Source organism: Pungitius pungitius, unplaced genomic scaffold, assembly GCF_949316345.1.
Source record: "Pungitius pungitius unplaced genomic scaffold, fPunPun2.1 scaffold_92, whole genome shotgun sequence".
Classification (NCBI taxonomy): domain Eukaryota; kingdom Metazoa; phylum Chordata; class Actinopteri; order Perciformes; family Gasterosteidae; genus Pungitius; species Pungitius pungitius.
In genome coordinates, this window is record NW_026909890.1 from 25,008 (window position 1) to 36,182 (window position 11,175).

Consider the following 11,175-nt stretch of genomic DNA (forward strand, 5'->3'; position numbering starts at 1 on the left):
CTACGGAGTGTACCGAAGGTCAGGTGTGTTTTTCCATTTTTCCAAGACAATAATATAAAAGTTTCGAGCTAACTGTATAAAACATAAAAGAAAATCTGTAACACTAACATTTAGCGCTAAAATTAGCATTGACATATTGAAAAAAGGGGAAAAAAAGTTTTCTTTTGTTTCTGCGAAAAGGGCCTAAAGATACTATTGAGAGTCATTTCGGTCTATTTATGCTTTTTAAGTAACAGGGACAGGCTTCCAAAGAGAGAAAAGTGCGGGATGGAAGGTATTTTGAAATTTAATTAGAGCACGGGAAGAAGTATAAGTGCCTTAATATTACCGTTATATACATATAAGTAAAGTTTTTGAGTGATGCGAATGGCGGGAGCCCAGTGGTGTTGCTCAAGGACACGTCGGCGTGGGAACGTCAGGAGGCAGAGATTGGACCGCCAAACCTATTAATTAATGTGGGAATTTCTGTCAAGTCAATATTGTTCACACGTTAATACCTCAAACCTCAAACCTCAAAAAGACGATGGAGGGAATGCAGTGAAACTCACATGTTGTATTAGGTGGTAATACATTTGATAGCGTTCAAACAAAAACAATACAACAGATTTAGTTTGGTGTGATGATTTATTCATAATTAATGATCTGGGTTTTATTTTTCCTTATCTACGGCGGAAAACTTTCTCAACTGCAGGGCCTCGGCCTCCCCCCACTGCCAATCAACTGGATAAATCCTGTGTTTCCATGGCGATGTGAAAGGCCGGAAACGACTTGCCTTTGTGGAAAAGGTGAACTCTTGCTTTCCTCTGCTGCGTGTGGGGGCGGATGGACAGGATTTTTTTTTTAAAACACACACACACAACCGGCCGATCACAGGCGCACCGCTGAGCGCCTTCTGTGACTTCTCGCGGGGCCAAGAAATACACACCGACCACCAGTGCTACACGCGCATGCATCTAGTGAGAAGAACACATCCGCCCACGCTGTCTGACCCAATCACTGGAGCGAGCGGGACGACATGTTCACATTAACACTCGTAGAACACCCTGTTTTGGTTGTTAACCGCCGCTCGACACTGTGACTACGTGTGACTACTTCTTTGTCTGCCCCCCCCTCCCACCAGTTACAAGTCATTACCAATGGCCCTTTGATCGATACCCCCCCCCCCCGGTGAATCATTGTAGCGGCTGATCGATGACAGGCAATGGTGCAGAGCCCCCGCTCCCCTGGGATGGGGGGGGGGGGTCATCGGTGGTGGAGGAAGTTCACTTTCCTAATAGGAGCATTAAAACCACTTAATAGTATTCCACTAAAAGTAAAGCTGGAGTCCTAAAACCACGCTTGGACGGATCTATCCTGAATTATTAACATTAATAATAACATTATTAACAATTTCTCAAAACTACTACATGGTAGCAACAAATTTGCTATCATGTAGATAGCTGGGGATGTTTCATGGTGATATATCAGTTAGTTCAATTTTTGCCTTCCCCTTAAACTGAAAAGCAGTCAAATAAGTACACCTGTCAAAGAAATATAGCAGGGAACAAATGTAAAGTAATAGTAGCGTAAAATTGAAATACTCAACCTCAAAAGTGCACCAAAGTACAGGCCTTCAGGACTTTCCCCCCCGAGGGACAATGGGAAGAAATAGTGACAACTTTAGTGCTGAAAAGTTGACATTATGGTGGGGTGAGCGAAGGGTCGATGTGCTGTGAAGTCACACATCAAAGTGAGATTCAGCGGAAAGCAGAGAGAGCCAAGCAGAGGTCAAGTGTAGCGCAGTGTGTGTGGGGGGGGGGGGAGTGTGTTTCCATATATCCTATTAGAATTATTTCAGCTTCATTTGATAGTCAGAGGGCGTGAGAGACTCGGTGTAGAGCAGGCGGGATGTGAGGGTGAATGCGTGGAAGATCCCCAGCTCTAAGCAGGACCCTTTGAAAGAAAATATCAGGTCCCGGAGCATCTTGTAATTCCAATATAAAGGGTGACGGGCAGCAGGGTGGGGGGGTGGGGGGGGGTGGATTCCTCCGCTGGGATGTGGATCAGAGATTACCTCTGTTCAATCCAAGAGGCTGTGTCCCCAACGTGTGAGCCAGACGAAGAGCGAGCATCACCTGCACCTTCGGCCTCGTCTCCAGCCCCCCCCAATCTCCCTAACTACTCAGTTGCTCCATACGAAATACGTGAGGTGCTGTTTCCAAGGTAACAACTCTGTGGAGAATTGGCCACCTAATATCCAGACCGGAGTGAGGAAAAGGAGGGCGACCGGCGGTCTGCAGGCTCTGCACCGCGCCTCCGTCCGCCCGGCCCTTTTCGTGCTCCGTGGCCCTCAGGGACCATCAGTCCTCATTAGCACAAGGCGTCTTCCTACAAGCACTACCTTAGACCCGTGGGCAAGGGGGGGGCTTTCTAGAAATGACGCCTATTAGCGTTCCTGGTGTGGAGATCAGTCTACTCTTCTTGCCTACCTGCGTTCAGGCGGATACACTCTACACTGTTAGAATAAATAGAATAGCACTACATAAATTAGTTTCCTGTTTTGGTGGTTTTATTTTGAAAGTCTGCTCCTCTCATAATTTATTTTTAACCATGAGTGTTTGCAGCCCTCCAGTGGCAACGCTCAGGAAACGCAAGTAACCGTCACATTTGTGCATTTAATGGATGTATCGTGACGTAATTGCTTTAGACGTCGTTGATCTGCTGTTCTCCGGTTAAGACTTGAGGAGGGAAGTTGTTTGAGTGAAGAAGTTGATGCTTTGTTTATTTGTAGTGCTCACAGGTGAAGTCTGTAACTCAACATTTGTGAGATAAATACGACTATACAGAGAATCATCATTCTCATTCTCATTATTTGGGTGGAGGCTTTCTGCCTCTTCCTTCACTGATGTCACTTATCACTGTTATGTTTGTTTCTAGCTTATTATATTTATTGGGAAAAGACATGAATAAAGATAATGATATTAGGATTGAAAGGATGAGGGACGGGAATAAAAGCCGTAGATATAGATATAATATTCTCCCATAAAAATAAAACAATCTAATGAATGATGGCAACGTAATTGTGGATTTATTGATTTATTAATCAATTGCAAGTAAATCAGAACTAAAGCTTGGGAGCACTATTTCTGAGCCAGCCTCACACGGACCGATGAGGTCGGATGTGGGTTTGATCTTTTCTGACGTTTCATCAGTTTCACCGAGAAAAGGACATCCATTACATCTTTGATAAAAAACAAATAAGACATTTGAAAACATTCTCATTAAAACCACACCCACAACTTAAAATGTTATACAGTTTAAAATATTACAAATATTTGATATTCCACTCTGCAGTTATAATAATCGGCGCCACGGTAAATCCGCACCGAGGCCAAGTACCTCAATTCAAAATCCATTGACCCCCAAATTCACTGCCACGTTTTTTTTTTTTTTTTTACTTTGGCGAAGTGTAGAAGAATTTGAACGGATTATCTGTGAGGCATTTCTTTCTCACATTAATGAATTATTCCATATTCTAATGAAAAGACATTAAACTTCCCAAAGGTTCACATTGGAACAAAGGCAGATAGACGACATCTGCCCTTGTTCGTGTTGTGTTGTGCAAGTTGACATGGTTGTGCAAACAGGCATGGGGACACACACACACACACACACACACATACTATAAATAACTCTGGCGGAGGAAACACATTGAAGCATTTATAGTGCTGATTCATACAGAACGCTCACCACAACGTGGGGAACAACCAGCGCGTCTTTTAGAAAACACTAGAGCCGGCACACCTCCCTTCATGTAAACATACACTAGCCTTCTGCCGCCTAACCTGGAGTAGAAGTATCAGGTTATAGAAGAGGCAGAACTTGAACTTAAGTAAAAAGCTGCAGACATGATTGAATTAATGGGGAAAGGTATAAAAGTATAAAGTAGCAAGTGTGCACTGCAAGTGTCCAAACTTTAATGTTCCAAAAAGCCTCATTTTAGAGAATGTGAACCGATCGGTCACCTGCAGATGTACAAACTGAACTACACAGGACGTTCCTTTGTGGAGACTTTGTGGAGACATCGGAGGAGTAAAGCGCACGAGGTGAGAACAACACGGCTGCTCCAAAACAACAAAAAAATCACTCGCCCACAGAACACAGATGCTGGGGAGCACCGGCCAAAAGGTCCGAGGCTTCAGAGGAAAGAGAGCAAAGGAGAGAATGAGACCCGTGGAGGGGGGGGGGGGTGGGGGGTACAGTCTGCCGTCACACTGCACACAGGTGGCAGGGAACATCATTTTCCTTTTTTGAGCTTGGAGGAGAGCCAGTCGAGGCCCTCGTACAGACCGTTCCCTCCAGTGGCGCACGTGGCCTGGATGTACCAGTCTCTGTTGCGCAGGGTTTGTAGGCCCAGCTGGTCTGTGACCTCGGCTGCATCCATGGCGTTGGGCAGGTCCTGGAGGAGCAAGAAGACGCAACGCTCAATCAACAACAACACCAGCACAGATCATGTGATCTGGGATATCAGAACAAATCCAATGAATCGGGGGAAGGTTCGCCGACTGACAATGCCGAGGATTTCTTTGAAGGAGAAGAAGAATAGTGACTCAAATCCACCTGTTTGTTGGCCAACACGAGCAGCGCAGCCTGATTCAGCTCGTCCTCGGCCAGCATTCGCATGAGCTCCTCTTTGGCCTCTCCGACTCGCTCCCGGTCGTTGCTGTCCACCACAAAGATAATGCCTGACGGATGGGAAACAGTAGAGGTTTGTAAGAAGGAAGTAGATGAAAGGTCTGCACACGTAACGGGGGACTCAACAACAGTCCGACAGGCTGAAGTCACTCGCCTTCTGTGTTTTGAAAGTAATGCCTCCAGAGGGGCCTGATCTTGTCCTGACCTCCGACATCCCACACCGTAAAGCTGATGTTCTTGTATGTGACCGTCTCCACGTTGAAACCTGATGGGTGAGGGAAAACGGAGGTGTTGGATGGTGGGAACAAAGAGGGGACGGTGCGGTGCGAGGATGAGGAGGAGGAGGAGGAGGAGGACTCACCGATGGTCGGGATCGTGGTAACAATTTCTCCCAGTTTGAGCTTGTACAGGATGGTGGTCTTTCCAGCAGCATCCAGTCCGACCATCAGGATCCTCATTTCCTTCTTGCCAAACAGGCCCTTAAAAACGCTAGACAAAGCGCCCATCTTGGCTCACCTGCAGAAGGAAAAAGCAGTATTGCATGTCAGGTAAAAATAGCACACAGTGAAGCAAGAAAGAGGGATCATTAATCATATAGTAGTATTCACTTATATATGTGTGTGTGTGTGTGTGTGTGTTAGGTTGAAAAAAAAATCAAGAAAATGAAATTCTAAATATATGCTATAAAATAAAAAATAATAAAAAAGTCATTAAAAATTAAATATGTTAAAAAATGTTTTGATGAAAAGGGTCACCTATATTATGTTGAAATATATCATAGCAAAAAGGTCATAATGTATTAGGTTGAAAGATGTCATGGAAAAAAAAGTTTGAATATTTTGTCATAGAAAGTCAAAATAAATAATCAATAAATGTCAGAAAAAGTTAAAATATGTTAGGTGAAAAAGGTAAAAAAAAACATTATGGTTGAGAGTGTCATTCAATTCATCTCCAGGGCCCTTGCAGAGTTCAACAAGGCTAAGTTGAGGGGCCCTTTTACCCAATACAAAAATACCTCTTACCTGTAAGTTATGAATCTAGATGGTTCCGGTGCAGGTTGTGTAGTATTGGGGTTATCAGCCGTAGAGATGTCTGCCTCCAATATAATGGAACTAGATGGCAAAAAAAAACCTCAGTATTTGTTTACAATAGTTTCTGCCGTTAATGAAACAGGAAACTAACATCGAGAAGTAGTTTAGTGAATGTGCTGTAAATGCGGTTTCTATTCGGATTCCTGAACCACTTGATTGTATATTGTAAAGTGGCGGTTTCAGATCCCTCTTATTTTCACTGCACTCTTCGGCTGCATATTTAACACATATCCAATTGCACATTGGACAATTGCACATACAAGGCGCTGGTCGCAGAGAGAGCCCAGCTTTTGAGCCTAATAGGAGTATGAAATAGTCATAAATGAAGAAGTCAATACACCGGATGCATGCTGGGTTCGGCCTTACAGCCTTCACCTTTTATTGACCCAGGAACTGACTAATGAAATGAATCGATTAATGCAAAATCATTCCAAGTACGAACGAACCTCTTGCACAGTGTACCTTATCTATTTTACCCACATGATGATGACATTGTTGTTCTTCAAGTTTGTGTTTCAGTTCACCAGCATTGATCATGCTGCATTTCATGATTTGTATCTCAATGTTTTTACCTGGACCCCAGGAAGAAAAGTCTCCACTACGGCGTAGACTAATGGGGATCCTTAACAAACAAACAAACAAACACCCTGTGCTGTTTACACTCTAAACAAACGACTTGATGTGATTCATCGAGGGTGAATTTAGCGCCTCAGACGGTCCTCTGTGTTTAATGGCTGCTCCTGTGAGGAAACAGGAATGTCAGGTTCGTGTTGTCGCAATCAGATACTTAGCAGAGTGTCATCGCGGGTTCTGAACTTGACTCTTAGAGGGGCCTTTTAACTGGTATCCAACAATGACGTTACTTCCGCCTGTTGCGAGTCACGTGAGGCTACCTGCCGTCTGTGAGCCGTCACTCACTTAACGGCTTAAAGCGGCGTTAACGTTAAAAAACGTTGGGAACTGTTGACTCAACGTTACCAACTCAGAGAAGAACCTCCCGTCACGTCCCATTGCAAAGTCCACACGGACCGATACGTTATTTCATCATTGTAACCCATATCAAACAGTAACGTTGCGTTAGCCGTTAGCATTAGCTACCGAGCTGTCACTCACCCAACAACTCAAAGTAGTGTTAACGTTAAAAACGCTGGAAACGGTTATTTTAAAACTAACGTTACGTTCAATTACAGACTAACGTTGACAACTCTTAACGTTGTATCGAATTCCGTCACGTAGCCAACAAAGACAGATACATTAATTTCGAGAGGAGATGTCCTAAAAAAATGAATTAAAAAAAAAAACTTCCTGGGCGAAACTTTAACGCCAAAGTATCGCGGCCTCAAACTTCCGCGATTTACAGGAAACCGGTGGGCTAGTTTATCTCCACGTTTTACGTTATTTCATAAAAAGAAGAATATATGCGACGCACTAATGTCTCACGTTCACAAATAAAAGTACCTTCTTCTGGAACGTCTCCGTCCGCCTTACTTCCTGGTCCTGACTGTGTGGCTCTTTTTTTTCCGGTGTCATCGGCCTCCTTGTTCCTGTTGTTCCGTGGATCGGGATCACGGAGACACACACATTGGGAAATACGTCAATATCCGTCTGCTTCGGAATTTAAATAGTGAGAAATAAAGTAATCTATGAACCTCTCGGCAAACTACCTTTGAATAATCAATAACTCCACTGCCTCTCATTATAGAGTCAGGGGGGCTTTCTGCAGATCTCTTTAATTAAACTAACAAATCGTTGTAAATTCACATGTAGTTTTCACATTGGCTTATTTGATCAAATTTCAAATGTGTTTATTGTGGGGTGATTATATTATATCATTTCCAGATGTATCCGTCATAAAAACAACCACTGGAGAAGATAAAAATATATTTTTCACCAAGTCACAAACAAAAATGTAAAATATATTTGACATTTTAAATCTCAAATAAATTAATAAATGAAATGAAAAACTGCTAAAATTCCTAATTCCCCTTTTTTAATGTATAAAACTACATTGAAGTTTCAAAATGTCTACATCGAATCCACTAGATGGCGCTCCATCGACGGTTGCTTTTTCCCCTGAAGGACAAATAAAGATAGAACGTTTTAAGCAATGTACAGGACACGTGTTCTTTAATACACCGTGTAGGCCCATGTCATTTACCCTCCCAAACTTTGTGAATTATTTTACTTCTTCTCTTGGACGCTGTGATTCCATAAAATGAATGGATTGCACTGACTATGATGCAATAGTATGCATGCACGTATACAACTGGGGTGATTCTCTAGGTCTCCCCACGGTCAGTGTACGCGTCAGCGTGCAGGTGTGCTGTCCTCGTGGGTGAAACGTCACGTCAGGTGTAGCGACCTAAGGGCTCTGGTTCCAGCGCGTAACCTGGTCTGGCAGCAGATTTAAGAGAGCATGCTGTCCTCGACCTTCCCGCATCCCAGCAGGTAAACGCAGTCACGTCGCAGCTTCCTCCACCTGGGTGGCGTTAGTTACAGTGGGCGGGGGCATACGGCAACAACACTGAGGCGATCCAATGAGGGTGCAGCAATAACAAAAAAAAAAACCCAAAAGGCCCTGCCTCCCAGCGGACCGCTGGGCCCGACAGCACCACAGTCCGCGTGCCTGTGGGGTCGCTTAAACAGATGCGCCGACCAGACGGCACTGACTTTCTCCGTTGAGGAATCAGCGAGATGAAGAGCAGCGCCAACCCGGCACCATGCGCTCCAGGCTCCCGCGGACCGCCTGCCTACTGCGCCTCGCTGCGCTCTGCATCCTGCTCTCGAACACTGCAGCTTATTTTGGGTCAGCAGATTTTAAGTGTTATACTTTGCCGATCAAATTAATTGATTTGACTTAAATTGTTGATTTAAATTAACCCGCTTGGAGGGCATTAACGCGACCGTCATTACAAACGTTTGCCAAATTACGCACGCGTAATATTGCGCGTTACAGAGGTTTGTTGCCGTTGCGTTGCTCGAATCCGCTAATTTCTCAAAATGTGGTTCTAATCTATTGTAATAAATAATAATAATAATAATAATCACCGGTGGTAATTGCGTCGTTATCATGTGACTATGCGTGTTTTTTCTGGATTTGTTAAACTGCACTTCATTCTCTCCGCAAACGGGGTTCTAGTTTTCAAGCCACGAAAACCTACATTTAAACAATAGCAAAATACATTGCTTTAATTTACTAATTTAAATAATAGTTTGGCGGAACAGGACTGAGTAAACTGAGTAAAATAAAGTCACTTCTTTTCATGAAGTCAAATATGAATACATCATTGAAGAAAACAAACCAACGGATAATTTACCATCTCAAATGCGTATTTATTTATTTATTTTTGTTGTCGTTTTCTTCCAACTCCCAGACTGACCGGTCGGGAGCCATTCGTGTTCTTACCAGGCCCCTTTTCAAACGAAGCTCCGACGGGGAAGGCCCACCTGAAGCAGTGCGAGCAGATGACTCTGACCCGCCGGCAGAAGAGGCTGTGCCGCAGGGAGCCCGGTCTGGCGGAGACGCTGCGGGACTCGGTGCGCCTCAGCCTCCTGGAGTGTCGCTACCAGTTCAGGAACGAGCGCTGGAACTGCAGCCTGGACGGCCGGGGGAGCCTTCTGAAAAGAGGTGAGGCGGAGGCTTTCAGGCCACCCGACAGACCAAGCCGCCATCACCCAGTCCCGGATATATGCCTTCTATCTTCATGGGTGTTAATAAGAGAAGTGCAGAGCATGCACTATTTTTCTTTTAATCTCCATCATTCACTTTGATTGACGCGCGGTGCGTACCCGACCCGTCCGGGTCCGTGAGCATCATTTGGCCGCATGCGTTACGACGCTCGGGGGAACATGAATTTATATCATAACCAAGTGATTATTTGCGACAACAAAAGTAGAGAGAGAAAAATAGGATAAGGCAAGTTTTTCTCTCTAGTTTTGGGGCCAAAACTGGCGACGCTTAGGTTTGTCTTTAATAACATATTCATCGTTTTTCAGTATCTGCGTGATGCATAAGCCACATGTCCACATGTCCACACAAGTCATCAAAGGAAAACATCTGAAGTTACATTCTCAGCTCAAACCATTTATCACAAAAATGCTTTTGTTTGTTTTACTGCTATCACATTATCACACACTTACTGATTTTACAACAACTCAAACTGTATTTGTTCCTGCTGCATCTGGAGGGATCGCTTGTATGTATCTTGTTTTTATTGTATTTGTTTTATTATTGTTTTATTCTTAGTGTTTGGTGACTAACACTTTGCTATTCCGTTTTACTTAAGAAGGGCTGCACAGTCCCTCAACACAACGACAAAAAAATCCTTTTCTTTCTTCAATAGAGTGTACTTTAATAACCTCACACAAACATTGATTAACCTCACTAAAAAAAAGATAAGATAAATCACCATATTGGATAAAGCTCACGTCCCACGCGGGTCTGCTGTGCACAGAAAATGCTTCATGCATATGGATATCAGTGTGGGGGGAAACATGAACAGGTCAGCATGGAGGTAATGAGGGAGTAGAAAGCCAAGAACTGTGGTGCGGTGGAGTGTGCTCGGGCCCATGTGGTTATTTTTATCTCGGGAAAGCGCCCATTCCCAGAGGAAAAGGGTGGCACGATTACACACTTTCATCTGGGAAAATCCTTACTAGTCAAAATAACAATTAATTGGATCAAAATATACCCCTGTGACGACTTCGGGGGGGGGGGGGGGGGGGGGGGTGGGGAGCAAATAACAGTGCGTAACCAAAAGAAAAGGTCTTGTGGAGGAATTGTGACATAACAAAACTTGCAGAATAATATCGAGGTCGTAGTACTCCATGACGACGTAGTGAGCTCCGTGATGATAAGCTATGAATTAATGTCTTTAACCCTCGGGGGAGGAGGGAGAAAAAAATGCCCCTATGGCCACAAATGCATCTGGAGCTCTGTAATCACGTCTATTTCCAAGCTGTTTACGCGTGCGTCTCCTTCACATCCGTCGCAGCATTCAAGGAGACCGCCTTCCTGCTGGCGGTGTCCTCGGCGGCGCTGACCCATGCCCTCGCCAAAGCGTGCAGCTCGGGCCGCATGGAGAGGTGCACGTGCGACGACTTCCCCCGGCATCCAGCATCGCGAGGCGTGGCAGTGGGGGGTCTGCGGCGACAAACCTGAAATACAGCACCAAGTTCCTCAAGAAGTTCCTCGGCCAAAAGAAGGTCAGCAAGGACCTGAGGGCGCGGGTCGACGCCCACAACATCAACGTCGGAATTCGGGTGAGTGCGAAAAACAAAAGAAATGGTCCAAAAGGGGTGGGGGGGGGGGGGGGCTGGTTCCCTTCCTGGTGACGTCGACTAGCTGCGTTTTCCACACCGTAATTGAGGCCGCTGGTGCACCAAGAGCGCCATCCGACAGGGCATCTCA

At 44.7% G+C, this 11,175-nt stretch overlaps 2 protein-coding genes across 4 annotated transcripts; one reads left to right on the plus strand and one right to left on the minus strand.

Annotated features, from left to right (window-relative positions):
- Positions 1 to 3,033: 3,033 nt before the first annotated feature.
- LOC119220935 (ADP-ribosylation factor 1) lies at positions 3,034 to 7,375 on the minus strand. 3 transcript variants are annotated; one of them, XM_037477285.2, is made up of 6 exons: positions 7,224 to 7,375; positions 5,697 to 5,786; positions 5,036 to 5,190; positions 4,829 to 4,939; positions 4,600 to 4,724; positions 3,034 to 4,438 (listed from the first exon to the last, which is right to left on the minus strand). In XM_037477285.2, the coding sequence occupies exons 3-6, from the start codon at positions 5,178 to 5,180 to the stop codon at positions 4,277 to 4,279; spliced, it is 543 nt and encodes a 180-aa protein (XP_037333182.1). In that variant the 5' UTR covers positions 5,181 to 5,190; positions 5,697 to 5,786; positions 7,224 to 7,375; the 3' UTR covers positions 3,034 to 4,276. The 3 variants fall into 3 exon arrangements, with proteins under 3 accessions (XP_037333182.1, XP_037333186.1, XP_037333185.1); XM_037477289.2 differs by lacking the exon at positions 7,224 to 7,375 and adding an exon at positions 6,879 to 7,217; XM_037477288.2 differs by lacking the exon at positions 7,224 to 7,375 and adding an exon at positions 6,338 to 6,864.
- Positions 7,376 to 8,397: 1,022 nt separating this feature from the next.
- LOC119220495 (protein Wnt-9b) lies at positions 8,398 to 11,027 on the plus strand (the record flags this gene model as incomplete). The annotated part of the gene is given in 5 exon segments (XM_062560577.1): positions 8,398 to 8,571; positions 9,140 to 9,393; positions 10,760 to 10,866; positions 10,868 to 10,918; positions 10,920 to 11,027. Coding segments are annotated over 5 exon segments (606 nt in total), but the record flags the coding sequence as incomplete, so codon positions are not given.
- Positions 11,028 to 11,175: the final 148 nt, after the last annotated feature.